The 17,982-nt window shown below is 45.1% G+C and overlaps 1 protein-coding gene across 1 annotated transcript in view; it reads right to left on the reverse strand.

Annotated features, from left to right (window-relative positions):
• LOC116513722 (probable guanine nucleotide exchange factor MCF2L2) overlaps positions 1 to 17,982 on the reverse strand; it is a 73,620-nt gene that overhangs the window by 1,459 nt on the left and 54,179 nt on the right. Inside the window, exons 3-4 of the mRNA XM_032224905.1 lie at positions 9,496 to 9,610; positions 2,090 to 2,180 (exon numbers count right to left, since the gene is read on the reverse strand). Coding sequence (XP_032080796.1) covers positions 2,090 to 2,180; positions 9,496 to 9,610 — 206 coding nt within the window. The remainder of the gene's footprint in view (positions 1 to 2,089; positions 2,181 to 9,495; positions 9,611 to 17,982) is intronic.

Below are 17,982 nucleotides of genomic sequence, written 5' to 3' on the forward strand. Positions count from 1 at the left end.
CTGCAGTGAGCTTTGGTGCGGTTTCAACAAAGAGAAACTTATTTAGGTCAGCCTTGTTGTGAGATTCCTAACCCCCTTTGATGTTGCCTTACAGCTTTACAAAAATCACCCAAGGCTTCCTGCCTGCTTCCGAGAAAATGCTTTCTTCAAAGCAGAAGAGAAGAGAAAAATATTTCCAACCGCCCTTGTGGGTTCTTGTGGGGTTGATAAACATTTTTCCCCACCACCCACATTTACTCACAACTGCACCGGCTGCTTCTGCTCTTGGCAAATTGATCGGCATTGCCATGTTATTTAATTTACCCCTGTGTTTGATGTGTACCAGTAACAAGAGTTGGAAGGGACCTTGGAGGTCATCTAGTCCAACCTGCTCGTGCAGAAGACCTATACTAGGGATTCCAACTGCCCGAACTCTCTGATTGACAAGCTCAGCGTTTTAGCCACTGAGCCACCTAGAGAAAGCAATGTAGATAATGCTTAGATATAGATATATTCCTATATATGGTGCAGCTGGGATGATCCGAAGCAGAGAGATTTCATTTTCAAACCCGCAGGTGCATAGAGCAACGGGGATCCTATCCACAGCCTCTTTTTCACTCCCCCCCCCCCCCGCAAAGCCCCATTGCGTGAAAAATCCATGTGTGAAAGGGGCAGGCCTGCTTTTCCCATTGAAACGGGGCCTCCTCCTCCTCGTCCTTTGGAAGAGCGCCCTTCAAAAGCATTGCATAAATACCTTAGGGCCAAGGCTATTTATATTCCCGTGCATCTTTGCCCCGAGTTCTCAATCGGAGCGATTCATTTGCAGAAAAAAGAGAGGGGACCGTCCTTGCCAGAGTGGCTGGCTATTCCCCCCTCCCAATTTCCCTTTCCTTTTTTGGGGGGGGGGAGAATGGGGAGGACACCCAGCAGATCGTGCGGGGGTCCGTGGGAATCTCTCCAGTGGCAGAGCGGGAGTGGGTAGGTGGGTTCAGCAACCCTCCCCTTCCCCTTTCGGCTGGCCGTGCTGTCCAACGGGGGTGGGGGTGGGCTGTGAAAGAAATATGCAAGAGAAGTCCTCCAACACCCCCCACCCCCAGATGAATAGAATAGAAATAACAAGAGAAGAGAAACAGAACAGAACAGAATATAGAATGGGATTGGATGGGATAGAAATAACAAGAGAAGAGAAAATAGAACAGAACAGAATATAGAATGGGATGGGATGGGATAGAAATAACAAGAGAAGAGAAAATAGAATAGAACAGAATAGAATAGAAAATAGACTATAGAATAGAATGGAATGGGCTAGGCTAGGCTAGAATAGAATAGAATAGAACAGTGTTTTTCAACCTTTTTTGTGCAAAGGCACACTTTTTTCATGAAAAAAATCACGAGGCACACCACCATTAGAAAATGTTAAAAAAATTTAACTCTGTGCCTATATTGACTATAGGCGGGTGTTTTTCCCACGGCACACCTTACACTATGTCACGGCACATTAGTGTGCCACGGCACAGTGGTTGAAAAACACTGGAATAGAATAGATTAGAATTCCTTTATTGGCCAAGTGTGATTGGACACACAAGGAATTTGCCTTTGGTGCAGATGCTCTCAGTGTGCATAAAAGACAAGATACATTCCACACCAATCATAAGGTACAACACTTAATGCTAGTCATAGGCTACAAATAATCTGCAAAATTCAACTGTAGCGCCCCCCCCCCCCCCCTTTCCCACCATTCCTTCCCTAATTTCTCCCCGAGGCTGCTCCGGCTATCAATCAGTACAGGTTGCGGGCTGCAGCTGCCCCTTTGCATTTGAAATGCGGGGTGGGGGTGGGTGGGATGGTTCTGTGGGTTAGTGTTTTTTTGTTTTTTGTTTGCAGAAAAGTGCGAGCATGCAACAGGGGCGCGCATCCGGAAGGCAAGTAAAGAGATTTGCCGCAGGAGTTTTGCAAGAAGCCCCACGCGGAGCGACATCTCTCTCTCTCTCTCTCTCTCTCTCTCTCTCTCTCTCCCTCCCTCCCTCCCTCCCTCCCTCTCTCTCTCTCTCTCACACACACACACACACACACACACACACACACACACGACGGTGGGATTGTCACTTACTGCGATTCGGGTGAGCGATGCCTTGACCGCGCTCCATTTGTCCCGCCGTCTGTCTATGATGGTGATGAAACCGATGCTGGCAGCCTCCAGACTGCAAAATAACCAGAGGAGATATTGGGGGAATGCGAAGAAACAGCGGCAGCAGCAGCCCCGGTCGTTCCCGGCTACGTTACTGCAGCAAAAATCCCCCCCTCCCCCCGGTCCGCGGCGACACGCTCCCATTTGATCCCAGCCAGGGCAGAGGGGCCCGGGGCGGAGAGTGGCATGCCACCTTTTCCCTCCCTGGCATCGCTTTTCCCAAACGCGGGTAGTTTTTTAACTCTCCAAGCCGCCCCCTCCCCCTAAAATCGCTTCGGATGGATTGCAGTCTCCCCACTCACCCAAAAAAATGACAGCAGCCGGAGGAATTTGGGATTATTTGCAAGGTCTCAGGCTGGTAAAACGCAAATCCTTTGAGTGAGGTGGTGAACAAGGAGGCTTTTTGAGGATAAGCTTTTCCCAAAATCTGCAGGCCAGGAGCAAAAATCGTGCCAGCCCCGTAGATCCCTCTTTTTTTTTTCTTTTTAAGTTACACACAAGTTCAGAAATGGAAGACACATCTGAGCATCCATGGAGTAGCCTCTCCTTATGGATGAATGACTGCAGAATTAATAAAGTGGACCTGGTTTATGTGCTAGCAGTTCTGCGTTCGAGTCCCCCCCCCCCTCCTGCATTTGGAAGATTTAATAGATTTAACAGTTGAAAGGGTCATTTAGTCCACCCCCCCCTAGCCCCGCCCAAGCAGGAGACCCTACAACATTTCTGACAGATGGCAGTCCAATCTCCTCTTGAAAGCCTCCAGGGATGAAGCTCCCACAACTTCCGAAGGCAACTTGTGTTTCCATGGGTTGATTGTTCTCACTGTCAGAAAGTTCCTCCTTGTTTCTAGGTTGAACCTCTCCTGGATTAATTTCCATCCATTATTCCATCTCTGGCCTTCGGGTGCCTTGGGAAGTAGCTTGACCCCTTCCTCTCTGTGGAAGCCCCTCAAATATTGGAAGGCTGCTATCATGTCTCCCCTGGTCTTTCTCTTCACTAGACTAGCCATGCCCAGTTCCTACAACCGTTCATCGTATGTTTTAGCCTCCAGTCCCCTGATCATCCTGGTTGCTCTTCTCTGCACTTTTTCTAGAGTCTCAACATCTTTTTTATAGTGTGGTGACCAAAATTGGATGCAATATTCTAGGTGTGGTCTTACTAGGGCTTTATAGAGTGGTATTAGTACCTCACTTGATCTTGATTGTATCTAAATTGTTCATGCAATTTAGGACTACATTGGTTTTTTTGGCGGCTGCTGCTCCACACCACTGGCTAATATTTAGTGGACCGACTGTTTCCTTGATTTTTTTTCTTGTTATTTATATGTTGGAAGAAACTTTTTTTTAATTATCTTTGACTTTTTGTTGCAAGTCTTTGTTCATTGTGAGCCTTTCCTTTGACTTCATCAAAAGATTTAAGGAAATAATCCACAATTTAATTTGAGTTTCAGCCACCTAAATCAGGGGTAGGTAACTATGGCTCCTTTAAGTCCTGTGGACTTCAACTCCCAGAATGCATGAGTCAGCCATGTTGCAATCGTGTGATGTCTTGCTTAATGACAGTGTTGTTGGTCAACATCTTTTTTATAGTGCGGTGACCAAAACTGGATGCAGTACTCTAGGTGTGGTGTTACTAGGGCTTTATAGAGTGGTATTGGTACCTCACTTGATCTTGATTGTATCCCTCTGTTCATGCAACTTAGAAGAACCCCCCCCCTCATTTTATAAAGAATGATACTGAAGATTTGAAATTCTCTCACCCACATAGGTGGTCCTTGACTTATGACAACAATTGAGCCCAACATTTCTATTGTTACCTTCAAAACGATGCTATAGAGAGCAGTGGTCTCCAAGCTTGGCAACTTTAAGACTTGTGGATTTCAACTCCCAGAGTTCCTCAGCCAGCTTTGCTGGCTGAGGAACTCTGGGAGTTGAAGTCCACAGGTCTTAAAGTTGCCAAGCTTGGAGACCACTGCTATAGAGCACTTCACACCAGAACAACTAGACACAAGAATGTTTTTTCCTGAAGCTGCATCTAGTGCCAGGCTTGTGGTCCTCCCTCCCTCTCCTTTTTCCCTCCCTCCCCCTCCCTCCCTCCCTCCCTCCTTCCTTCCTTCCTTCCTTCTTTCGCAGAACCCCACCCCCATTTTTTCACCTAGCAGGCCTCAAGGAAGCTTCCTGGGAACAAAAACAGACTCCAAATGCTAAAAAAAAAAAAGTTTTAAAAAAAGTTCCTACCATCGCGCAGCACAGCGGATCGTCAGAACTTTTTTTTTTACTTTGTTAAGCATTTTTTTTACTAACGGTAAACCAGTAGCATTTCACCCCTTAATCTAAATCCAAGCTTTTTTTTTTTATTAGCATGTGAACCCTGTTTTTCGTGGCTCAGCACGCTGGGTGAATCCAGATGAGCGGATGTGTTCAAGATTCCCAATATTGTACAAACAATAGAAAGGGAACACGGGCTATTCAGTAAACCAGGTTAAACCTCTTATCTGAACACAGCTTTTGCCTCTGTTCCTGATCTACTGACGAGCAGTTTCCATCCCTGTTTTATAAGATCAATGCTCACTTTTTTGCGTGCTGAATTTCACAATAGGAAAGATGTTGCTGCTGTTACTATTTTAATTTGACATCTGCCCTGCACAGAAAGAACATCATTCTGCATTAGCTTGGAAAAGAGTTGGCCATCTTACAATTTATTGTTTCAAGATGAAGATGTGTTGAAGCCCTTATTGTACAAATCAGAGGGAAAGATTATAAGGTGAATAACGGATCCTGAGCAACGCTTGGCACAGAAAATAAATAGTGATAGTCCAGGATGTTTTCCTATTTGTACTGAGTGCAGCAAAAATGGGCACGAAGCCCTTGGAACAAAGAGGTATTTTCTTCCCCGTAAACATGAAGACGTGTGCAGAAAACCAGAATTGGAAGCGGGCCATTTAAACTATTACATCCAACCCCCAAATTAAAACATCTTCAGTTGATAGCTGTCCAGCCTCAACACCTCCAACAAAAGAGAGGCCATCACTTCCCCGAGTAACAGATTCTGCTGTTATGGCTCCCATAGATAAAGGTAAAGGTTCTCCTCGCACATGTGTGCTAGTCATTCCCGACTCTAGAGGGCAGTGCTCGTCTCTGTTTCAAAGCCGAAGAGCCAGCGCTGTCCAAAGACGTCTCTGTGGTCATGTGGCCGGCATGATTAAACGTGGAAGGCACACAGAATTGTGTTACCTTCCCACTGAAATGGTTCCTATTTTTCTACTTGCATTTTTGCATGCTTTCGAACTGCTAGGGTTGGCAGAAGCTGGGACAAATAACGGGAGCTCACTCCATTATGCGCGCTAGGGATTTGAACCGCCGAACTGCTGACCTTTCTGATTGACAGCTCAGCATCTTAGCCACTGAACCACCCGCGTCCCTTTATGACCACCATAGCCAGACATTACATGTATAAGACCCTTCATAAGGTAAAGCCATTATTCAACTTTCTAAACCCGAGTGGGGAACCATGGCCCTTGTATGACTTGTGGACTTCAACTCCCAGAATTCCTGAGACGGTCACACCATCGGCATTGACAAAACCATCATCGGTCAATTGCAAAAGGCAGCTTTACTTGGAACAGCTTACATCCTGCTATGATTCCTTTAAGACCATCAAACATCCACATTTGCCTATACCAGATCCTTGGCAAAGACTCAACGGGTAGATAAAAATGCCAAATCCAATCTAAACACAATTTTATATTGTTTAGTTGACTGACTGTGCAACCAAACAATCTAAAATAATTTATTAAACAATAGTTGGAACAGATTGGAACAGGATTTTAACAAAGAAAAACAGCCTAGGAAAATAATTAAATGGATAACACACCATTACTGTGGTTCTAATCCAATTAGGGGTAGGAATTGTGTATCTTAGGAAAAAACTATTTAAAATATGATGTGCTCATACATCAATATACATACAGATAGTCCTCGACTTACGACCACAATTGAGCCCAAAATTTCTGATGCTAAGTGAGACATTTGTTAAGTGATTTTTGCTCCATTTTATGATCTTTCATAGCTTAGTCGTTAAGTGAATCGCTACAGTTGTTAAATTTGTAACATGGTTGTTTATTGTCTTCCCTGTTGACTTTGCTTGTCAAAACATTATAAAAGGTGATCACATGATCTCATGGCCCTGAAACCATCATAAATATGAGTCAGTCGCATGTGTGTGAAAAACAGTCACGTTTTCAGTGCTGGTGTACCTTCGGTCACGAAATGAATGGCTGCAAGTCAAGGACTACCTGTGTATCTTTAGGTACATGCATATTTTTTAAATATTTCCTTTAATTTATGTTAGAAAATATTTAGCAATAGCAATAGCAGTAGACTTATATACCGCTTCATAGGGCTTTCAGCCCTCTCTAAGCGGTTTACAGAGAGTCAGCATATTGCCCCCAACAATCTGGGTCCTCATTTCACCCACCTCGGAAGGATGGAAGGCTGAGTCAACCTTGAGCCGGTGAGATTTGAACAGCTGAACTGCAGAACTGCAGTCAGCTGAAGTAGCCTGCAGTGCTGCACTCTTAACCACTGCGCCACCTCGGCTCTCTTAAAAGAAACACCATATTATTCTGAATGCAGAATAACAGAATAGGAGAATACAGAAGTATTTTATTCACTTTAAGATGTTGAAAAAAGTAATAAGTTTCGGCACCAAGTTTCTGCGTATCTAGAACTATAATTCTGAGGTATTTTGGAGAGTTGTGTGTCTGAGCTGAGCTGAGCAATGATCAGTGAGCCAAGTTATGCAATAGGAAAGATATTAATTTAGGGCAAGGGTGTCAAACTCGATTTCATTGAGGGTCACATCAGTATTTGACCTTGTGGGGCCACGGTGGGCGTGGCCAGCTCGACGTTACTCATGTGGTCGCCCGAGCACTCTGCCAGCGAAAGCAGGCTTCTGACCTCCGTTTTCTGCTGCGATGGCCTCCTGCAACCCTCTGCCAGGGAAAATGGAGCTTGGGAGGGCCTCCTTCCCAAGCTCCATTTTTGCTGGCAGAGCGGGCCAGTCCTTCGCCGTTTCCAGGGTGGCCCTGCAGCCCACATCAAAGCATCCTGCAGACCAGATCTGGGCCCCGGGCCTTGAGTTTGACACCCCTGATTTAGAGGAACCATAAACAAAGAGATAGGCAAAGTCTAACAATTACATCCTACCATGAGGGCCAGGAAACATGTCCTCTGAGGGCATGTTGCTGAAAAAAATGGACATTTAAGATGAGTAATTTCTTAGGTAACTCAGAAAAAAAAATGTGGGAGAAAATACACAGAATATTCTTAATCATCTAGACTTCCCCTTTGTGGTTAGTAGATCGTAAGATGTTACACAACCATTAATGTCATAAGTTCTACAAGGTAACATTATATTTTTCCAACTTGGCACCTGCAGGGCCTAGAAATCATTCATTCATTCATTCATTCATTCATTCATTCTCTCTCTCTCTCTCTCTCTCTCTCTCTCTCTCTCTCTCTCTCTCTCTCTTTGTTGTTCTACATACTTCATCCTGCTTTTCATCGTTATTGTCCTGCATTTGGGTTTCCTGCCATGCCTTTCACTAAGCTAAAAGAAGATATTTACTGAAATTTAAACTCTTATTGAGTAACGTGAGCCAGGATTTTACTGAGTTTTTTTTAGTAGTGGCATCAGCATTTAGGGTAACAGTGGAATGTGGTAAGGATAAGATGGGATGCCAATTTCTATACTCCTCTATTTTTTTTAACAATTTGTATTTATTTTTGAACAAAGACAAACAAACATTAAAATAAAAAAGCCATCTTCCATTACAAATTTCTATTGATCTGCTAGTGGAAGGCTCCTCAGTTAATGAAATGTACTTGAGCAAAGGTAAGAATGCTTGGAGGAGGAAGGTGAAATTTTGGCGAAAGGTGAAATCAGAGTTTGCATAGAAGAGCTGCCAGACCTGGGTGGCGGAGTTAAGTGCATCATCAGCTTAGAATCATTACATTGCCATAAACGTTTCAAGCCCAACTTCTCCTGAATTCTATTGATCCTTATCTGGTGCAAATTTAGTGTTGAACTTTACTTGACTAGATTCTTGTGTGATGCAACTTCATGGATGGTCCTGATCCTTTGTGGCTGACATTCATCTTGTACAGGTAGTCCTCGGCTTACAACCATTTGTTAGTGACCATTGGAAGTTACAACAGCACTGAAAAAGGTGACCTTTGCGGTAACCCCATGATCACATGACCAAAGTTTGGACGCTGGCTATTGGCACCTTTTGTGACCTGACAGGCCAAATCAATGGGGAAGCCAGATTCATTTAATAATTGTGATACTAACTTATCAACTGCAGTGATTCACTTAATAACTATGGGAAAGAAGGTCATAAAAAGGGAGCAAAGTTCATTTCACAACTGCCTTGCTTAGCAATGGAAATTTTGAGGCGCAATTGTGGTTGTAAGTATCAAGCGCCGGGGAAATCGGGCGATTCAGGCAATTCAAACTTTTTGCAAGATTAAGTTCTCTACAAGAATCTGACCTACTAACAGTAAAGGGAAATTAGTGGGAATTAAGAAAGACATTCAAGGTGGGTTGGACTTAGATCTCTTGTGGATGTGTAGGGACTCATGACTAATGTCTTAGTAAACATATTTACTAGTAAACCATCACTCTTAATTTTTCTGAAGTCCAAATGATAAAATAAAGCTTTCATTTCCACTTAGGTATGAAAGGACAGTTTCCTGGAATTGATACAGAAATGTCATCTTAAATATAAACTGTTCGGATTATTGATTCTGTTTTCATAAATACGATGGGTGCTATTTATCCACCATTGTATATCTATGACGTATGGATATTAGACCAGAGGTGGTATTCTGCCTGTTCTGACTGATTCGCCTGAACCGGTAGCGGAAATGGTGGGTGGCCCCGCCCATCCGCCCTGGCTCTACGGCAACCCATTTAGGCCCTTTTCTTAGGCAAAGTGCATGCGCAGAAGGCGAAGCGCTTGTGCGACACACATTAGATAGAGAAGGTAAGTAAATGCCACCCCTGTGTTAGACCCAAGAGATGAATAGCATGCAAAAATGATAAATAAGATGTAACGCAGGCCAGGGCCAGGACAAACCAGGTTATCCAGCTGCAAGAATTCAAACCTGGAGAGAATATATACTAGAGAGGGATCAGAGAAGGAATATTCCAAAATTTGGAAGGGATGAAAATAATGCTATTTGATCTTTTCCCTGGGGGAAAAGAAGGAGTGAAGTCACCTAGGTTCAGAACCAGATCAAAGCTTGCAGTGGTTGAAGACTTACCTGGGAATACTAGTTAAGTAAGTGACGACGTTCAGAAAATCTTCATCGGGGATCTCACTGAACCCTGGATATTCGGGGAAGGTAATGATTGGTGCCCCGTCTTTGCCTCTCCCACCTGCAAGAGAAATTGGACCTCAGTAAGCAAAAAAACCTGTTCTGACCCAGGCTTCCTTAACAAGCAAGAATCAGAGTCTTGGTCCCGGCAAAACCCCTTTTATTTACACGACTGTGAGTTCCTTTCATTCACAGTCCGCAAGGCTTGGCAAACAGTCTTTCAGAGGAATATTTATCAACACGAACCTTATCTCGCTTGGAGAGCTGCCAGATAACTAGCTTCCAAAGGCAGGGCAAGGCAAAACTTGGCACAGAGTCTCTTATAGTCACAAACAGAACTTTCCACTCTTGAAACGACCGAAGGAACGAATTGTTTCCTGCAAAAGCCCGCTCCCTTTTCGCTCCTCTTTTGTTTCCTATGGGAGGGTCCAATCACCTCCAAGGTGTGGCTTTACTCCCAAGTCGACCCTGTTTTCTTAGTTGTTCTTGTCTTCTGGCAGCTCTGCTCATACGCACACTGGGAACAGGCTCCAGCTGTTCCTCTGCCTCGCTGCTGTCTAGCTCCTTCTCTGCCTCTAACACAGAGTCCTCATCTAAGCCTTCCTCAGCCCCCCAGGACTGGCCAATGTTCCTTCCTAACATCTTCACTGTCTGACTCTGCTCTCAGCTCTGCTGTCTGCCGGCGGTCCACAACAAAGCCCACCCCAAAGGACATCGATACGAGAAAATCCTCTTTGCATAGTGCATCTACAGCAGTCCTATTAGAACTTGTGTAGCTACAGGTAGTCCTTGACTTACAACCATTCTTTCAATGACCCTTTGAAGTTACAGGGCCACTGAAAAAAAGTGGCTTATGGCCAATCAAGGAGAATATTTGTAACTCAGGGTTGAAATGAGGGGCTCGGTGCTCTCTAAGCTTGGTTGTTTCTTGCAGATGTTGCAATAGTCAAACTAGGTAATGTCATCAAACTAGCACTGATGATGTTTACCTAGTTTGGGTAATGAAACCTCTGCAAGAAAACAAGCAAGATCAGAGAGCACCAAGGACCCCTGGTTTAAGACCCCTTTTCACACTTTCACACCGTTGCAGCATCCCCATAGTCATGTGATCAAAATTCAGATGCTTGGCAGCTGGTTCATATTTATGTCAGTTGCAGTGTCCCGGTGTCACGTGATCTCCTTTTGTGACCTTCTGACAAGCAAAGTCAATGGGAAAGCCAGATTCACTTAACAACGGGTAACTAACTTAACGCCTGCAGTGATTTTCTTAATAACTGTGTTACCAGCTTAACCACTGCAAGGATTCCCTTAGCAACTGCGGCAAGAAAGGTTGTAAAATGAGGCAACATTCACTTAACCGTCTCACTTAGCGACATAAACGTTGGGCTCAGTTACGGTTGTCAAATTGAGGACTTACCTGTACAGCATTTGATGTTCTCATTCCTGCAATCACAATCATTCTTCATCATTGCAGCAACATCTGCATTCGGTGAGGTCATTAATATTGTTTCCTTTCCAGCTTAAATGCATTAAGAGCACTTCCGTTTCAAAGTAAGGACGTAAATAGTGGCGCCAGCTAAATAGAACATGGAATCTTATGGCTGGAAGGAACTTCGGAGGTCTTCTAGTCCAGCGGTCATCAACTGGTGGTCTGTGGACCAGTGGTGGACTCCTAACTGGTTTACTACTGGTTCACTAATGCTCGCGCACACATACATACATACACACAGACACACACACACATACATATACATCAATGGTGGGTTCCAGATCCCGCTCCAACCATACATGGATGCGTGTGGTGCGGACATGCATCATACCTGCCTGCGATGCCTCCGCAAGCCTCCGCAGTGCTCCAGCTGCTCGGCGGAACATCGTGCTATGCGCGTGCACTGAAGCGCCAAAGGCTTAAAGGACAGGTAAGGAGTTCGGGAAGGCGGGTGGGCCCTCTGGAGCGCTGTACCGGAACAGTGTCCAGTGCTCCAGGCAGGCTCCAGTACCCCCGTACCGGGGCATACCGCCTGCAACCCACCACTGATACACATATACATATACACACATACATACATACACACACACATACATACATACATACATACATACATACATAGAAACATGCATGCCTTGTAGATAAACCACTGTTTAAAAGACAAAACCTCCGTGTACCCTATTTTACCCTGGGTTCTCTCACACTACAAAATAGAAGTCACACTGTGCACACTCTGACATAGAGAAAAAAGTCACAAATCAAAGCAAGTCACCGAAAGTTAACTTTTACAAATCTCAGACTGCCCAGGGATCCAGGACTATTGGCATTTTTGGGGGGAAGATGTTTGTGGTTGGGAGAGGGAAAGTAACGGAAGATTTAAACAGGATCAGCTCAAAACCAGGTAGGCAATGGCGACGCTGTCAAAATAGGAGGTGTGTAAGGCAAAGAATGTACTGGAAGTTGCAAAAGACTTGTGATGACATACAGAATGAAGTTCCTGTAAGGGCACCAGTTAAGCAGGCCAACACTGAGACTTTGGCGTTGCGGTGGTGACCGCGGCGGTTTGAGTGAGAAGTAAGGTGAAGTAACTTATTTCTAAAATGCAATTGTACTAAATTGAAGTTTTCCTTCCAGGCTGTGGTTATGTAACCTCCCTTTCTAATGACCCTGCAGTGCAGAGCCGATGCCTCTGGTGTTTATAGGAGAATCAAGTCGGATAACCAAAGGCAGTGTAGGAAGTTATCGCCCACCCCTAGAAAAATGAAATATCCTGGGAAATATTGAAAAGGCAGAATATTATATTTCCCTGGATCAGAAATGGAGAGACATGTTTTTAGGCAGGAAACAGACTCACTTTTAATAGCCCCCACCTTTCTCAATGAACCATTAGGAGGAACTTTCTGACAGTGAGAGCAATTAACCAATGGAAGAGAAGTTGCCTTCAGAAGTTGTGGGAGCTTCATCACTGGACGCTTTCAAAAAGAGACTGCACTGCCATTTGTCAGAAATGGTGTAGGGCAGTGGTTCTCAACCTTCCCAATGCCACGACCCTTTAATACAGTTCCTGATGTTGTGGAGACCCCCAACCATAAAATTGGTGTCTCGGTTCCTAAGACCATCGAAAATATGTGTTTTCCAATGGTCTTAGGCGACCCCCAAAGAGGTCCCAACCCACAGGGGTAGAGTCTCCTGCTTGAGCAGGGGGTTGGACTAGATGACCTACGAGGTCCCTTCCAACTCGGTGAATCTGTCAAAAGCATCCACGAAAGAGACCTAAAAACAAGATCGACCGACGCCATCGGCAAGCATTGTGGGCCCAATTGGCAAAAGAAGGTTCAGAACCGTATTGGAAGAGGCCTTCATCCTGCAGTGGACAAACGACGGTTAAAACAATGATGATGAATATGATCCTATTCATATTGTAGCTTGATGCTTTGGGGGGGGGGGTGTTGTCTATGCAGGGAGAAAGACAAAAAAAGGAGGGGTACTACTGACCCCTTGTGGACAGGATTGGCAATGTAACGATGGGGGAGCAAAGGGGGGGCTATATTTTGGAGAGTGAGCTCAGCAAAAATAAAACAGCAGCAGCAGCTGGTATATGGTTTTGCTTCGGTGCATAGAATAAAAGTAGCCAGCATAGTTGATTGCATCTCCGTGGTGCTTGGGAACGTGATTAAATATAAATGGAGATTTATTTATTTTTTTTAAAAAATCCCCATACGAAGGAACTTCATTCCGAGTACAATTGGGCCAGATCAGGATGTGTTTGGGGGAGGGAGGGGGGAGAAGAGGACATTTATCTTTTCCCAATTCTCTGCTTTTCTTCTCTTTTTTTCAGCTATCTCTGTTCATCCGCAATCCAAGAAGACCCCGATTATGCATTTTGCAAATTGGAAGCAATTGGAAGCTTCCCAGCACGTGATATCCCATTTGGCCTCCTGCTACTAATCCTAGTGTTGGGAAGGATGTTTCCTTTTCTTTTTTTCCACCGTCTCTCATTTTTGAGCTTTGTTTTCTGGGAAGTCCCCCCTCCCCCCAAGAATGAAATATTTTGGGAAATATTTAAAAAAAAAGGCAGAATATTATATTTCCCCAAAAGAGAAACCGAGAAACATGTTTTTAGAGGCAGGAAGCAGCCCCCAGTCTTTCTTAATAGGCCACAGCAGACGCCAGCATTTAAGGAGATAAAGAGCGCATTGAAAGAGGAAGTCGGCTATCCAGATGGCTCCATTCATAAGCTAAGCAAGCACTGCTGGCAGAAGCCCATTCAAGGCAGGATATTTCGAAACCCCTTGCAGCAATGTTTGACAGCTGACAAAAGCAGAATGGTAGGATTTAGAACAACCCAAGATCCAACACGGGACGAAAGCCATTAGCCACAATAGGAATTGCCGAACAGCCTCTTTAAAAACACAAAGCCCATATTGCACAAATGCCAAAGTTCAAAAACACAGAACCGTATAAAACCCCTCAACTCCATTTGAGTAGAGACAGAGGTACTTTTAACTGGACATGAAATGAAAACAGCTAAAGCAAAGCAAGATCTGGAGCAAAAATGCGCGAACGTCTACATATCAAACGTTTACCCAAGACCCTCTCCCCAATTACCCCAACCCAATGTGCAATCCCCAGCTCCCAAAGGTGCCATGCGGGGTGCACCTTCAAGTGGCCTCATCCAGATGGTATGCAGGGACGGCTGACTTTGACCAAGTCCAAACACCAGCCATCATTGTAGAGCCGAGGTGGCGCAGTGGTTAAATGCAGCACTGCAGGCTACTTCAGCTGACTGCAGTTCTGCAGTTCGGCTGTTCAAATCTCACCGGCTCAGGGTTGACTCAGCCTTCCATCCTTCCAAGGTGGGTAAAATGAGGACCCGGATTGTTGTTGGGGGCAATATGCTGACTCTGTAAACCGCTTAGAGAGGGCTGAAAGCTCTATGAAGCGGTATATAAGTCTAACTGCTATTGCTATTGCTATCAGCCTGTGCAGAAGATGGTGAGAACCAAACTCCCTTCATGATAACTCCTCCAGGACCTAGTAATTCTCCCCCCCCCCCGCAAATACCACGAGTAACCCTCCCCGTTACTATGGCAGCCGATAGCAAGCAAGGAAAGGAGAGGCTGACACTCTTCCTCTCGCTCAGCTAGTAGTTCAGCTGACCCAGAACTGAACGCTGTCTTTGTGTGTGGTTCTGCTCATCAATAAATGGACCATTTTTCCAATCACAGCCTCCGGCCTCCATTTTATTTCCAGCCAGGTTGGAACTGGACCAGATGGATTTTCCTTCCAACAGTTTGTTTGATCTAGGCCGAGGCATCCATAACCAACCTTAGCAACTTTAAGGCCTGTGACTTCAATTCCCAGAATTCCACAGCCACCATGGCTGGCTGTGGAATTCTGGGAGTTGGAATCCGCAGGCCTTAAAATTTGCCAAGGTTGGACATCCCTGGCCTAGGATTCGGAGAAGACAGATGTCACTGTGGCCGCAGTAGCCCAATTACTATGACCTTTCTTAGTAGCTCAGAAAGTAGCACAGTAACCCAATTACTATGACCTTTCTTTCAGAGCTGAAGACTGATAGTTAATGAGACAGAAAAGCAGAATAAATAAATTGCAAGCGTAGGAAGTTACCACCTACCCCCCTCCTAGAAAAATGAAATATTCTAAAGCCGTGATGGCGAATCTATGGCACGCGTGCCACAGGTGGCATGCGGAGCCATTGGTTAGGGCACGCGAGACATTGCCTTGTCAGCTCCAGCACACATGTGTGTGCTGCCCAGCTTACTTTGGCCTTCCTTTGAGGCTGTTTTTCGCCCTCTGGAGCATGAAAAACCATCCCTACGGGCAAACCGGAAGTTCAGGAAAGGAATTCCCGGTTTGGCTGTAGGGCTGTTTTCGCCTTCTGGAGCCTTCAGGGAACCCCCTGAAGGCTCCGGAGGTCGAAAATTAGTCCTACGGACAAACCAGAAGTCATCGTTCCCAAACTTCCGGGTTCCCCGTAGGTTGGTTTTTTACTCTCCGGGAGCTTCAGGGAAGCCTGAAGCGTCTGGAGCGCCTCCGGGAGGCGGGGGGGCAGTTTTTGCCCTCCGCAGGCTCCTGGAAAGCCTCTGGAGCCTGGGGAGGGCGAAAAAAGAGTGCCAAAAGGGGGGTGCTGGTCACGCACACAGGCGTATGCAGGGGTGGGCGCAGATAGCATTACGGGTGTGGCATGCCCATGCACTCCCCCCCTCGCACTCCCCCCTGCTTTTGAGACAGGAGTCAAAAAAGTTTACCCATCACTGATCTAGGAAATATTAAAAAGGCAGATTATATTTCCCTGGATGATAAATGAAGAAACGTGTTTTAGGCAAGAAACAGACTCACTCTTAATAGCCCCCACCCTCCTCAATAGCCCACAGCAGATGTCCGATAAAGAGATAGCTAGATCTGTTCATAGGCAAATGCTCTCACCCAAGATCCAACAAAGGTAGGATTAGCCCTCTACCCATCTAGCAACCGAACTCACCCACATGGCACCTGGGAAGATTACTTCACCCAACAAGGTTCAACCAAGCTTGGGACTCAAAACACAACCTGCAAAGTTGCCCCTGCATCGCTCCATGGGAGTCTGACAACCAATCAGAACACAAGCTCAAATTCAAAAGCCCAGAGAGGGCATAAAACTCAGGGCACTCTCACCATCTCTTCCCTTTTTTCTTCGCTTAACAAGTGTCTCATTTAACAAGATACATTTTGGGCTCGCTTGCGGTTGTAAGTTGAGGACTACTTGCAGAATGTTACGTGGCCCACTAGATTAAATGGGGGCCTCTCCAGAGTATCCTCTTTTTTGGCATTACAAATATGGAAGTCCAAAGTAGCAGCGTCCATTAGGAAGGATGACATTAGAGCAATTCCCTGATGACTGATGAGTAAGATGACTTACTCTCCGGAAACAAATATTGTGGGTGTAAGACACCCCTAAAACCCCTTGGGGTGTGTGCTCTGTTAAGATACAACCTGTTGTGCCTTAAAATGGCTTCTACTGTACTGCCGTAAAATGGCTTCTACTGTACAGCGCAGTGGAGTTGCCATGGTAACGGCTTCACAGTACTCCACAAGGGGGCTCCGTCTGGTAAGGAGGAAAATCCAACATTAGAATTTACATCCAGACATTTCCCCCCTATAAATAAATATCCAGGCAATGCCGGGTTATCAACCAGTAAAATATAATAGGATGTGTGGGTGGCCATATGGGGAGTGAAGAGATGCTGCACAGGGAATAATCATACAAGAGGAAGAACTAACAAGCGAAGAACTGGTGTCAGAAAGCACTGGAAGGCGAAGCGCACACAAACAGAATTGGTACCACCGCCGGTAAAACCCACCCCTGATATATAGAAGATTCAGAAAAATGCAAAAGTGAGGCACTGTTTTCTGTGAACTATAACTGTTGATAGTACCCAAATAAAACAGTAGGTGGCAGTATTTAGTCATTCTTGATCTCCAAGATGATAAGCAGGGTTGAACATGGTTAGGATACAGATAAGAGACACCTGAGAAATTCTAAATCGATAGGTTAGCCTGAGAATCTCTTGAGGAAGGGATGGCAAGCTCATTTCAAATTATTACCAAGAAAACAGCATGAGCTCTTTAATGTAGAAGGCAAGCTTGGCTTGAGGCATCTAAGCATATATTTTATTCATCAGATAAACAGGTTCTCCAGACATTCTGGATCTGTTTCAGTTAACAAGAGGAAGAGCAATAGCGCTTAGCTTTATATACTGTTTTACAGTGCTTTACAACCCTTTCTAAGCGGTTTACAGACTCAGCATATTTTCCCCCCAAACAATCTGGGTCCTCATTTTACCGACTTTGGAAGGATGGAAGGCTGAGTCAACATTGAGCCTGGTGAGGTTCGATCTGCCAAGTTGCAGGCAGCCAGCAGTCAGCAGAAGTAGCCTGCAGTTCTGCACTCTAACCACTGCGCCATCGTGGCTCAGTGGCACCCAATACAGGTATAGTTCTAACCTGCAACTATAATGGAGCCTGAAATTTTTGTCGTAAAATCAAGGCACTCGTGGGACTGGACTCAATTTTACAACTTTTTTTCCCAGTGGTTATTAAGCGAGACCCCATGGTTGTTAAGTGAACGGGGAGATTATTAAGCAAACGCCATGGTCATTAAGAGAATCCATTGATTCCTGCGAGTTGTTTGTTTTGCTGGAAACTGGTCAAAAATATCCATTACTAAACCATCATGAATCACAGATATAAAAACCGTCAAGCACCTGAAATGCAGTGACAATAGGGGGGAGGGATTGTAGCCATCACAGCTCCTAAATATTTGGGGGGGGGGGGAAATGGGTTCTTCATAACTTCAAATAGTCACTAATCCACTGGTCATTAAGTGAGTAACTACTCCAGGAATATTAATATAATGAGACTGGCAGCAGGGTTTATGGGGC

Source organism: Thamnophis elegans, chromosome 10, assembly GCF_009769535.1.
Source record: "Thamnophis elegans isolate rThaEle1 chromosome 10, rThaEle1.pri, whole genome shotgun sequence".
Classification (NCBI taxonomy): Eukaryota; Metazoa; Chordata; class Lepidosauria; order Squamata; family Colubridae; genus Thamnophis; species Thamnophis elegans.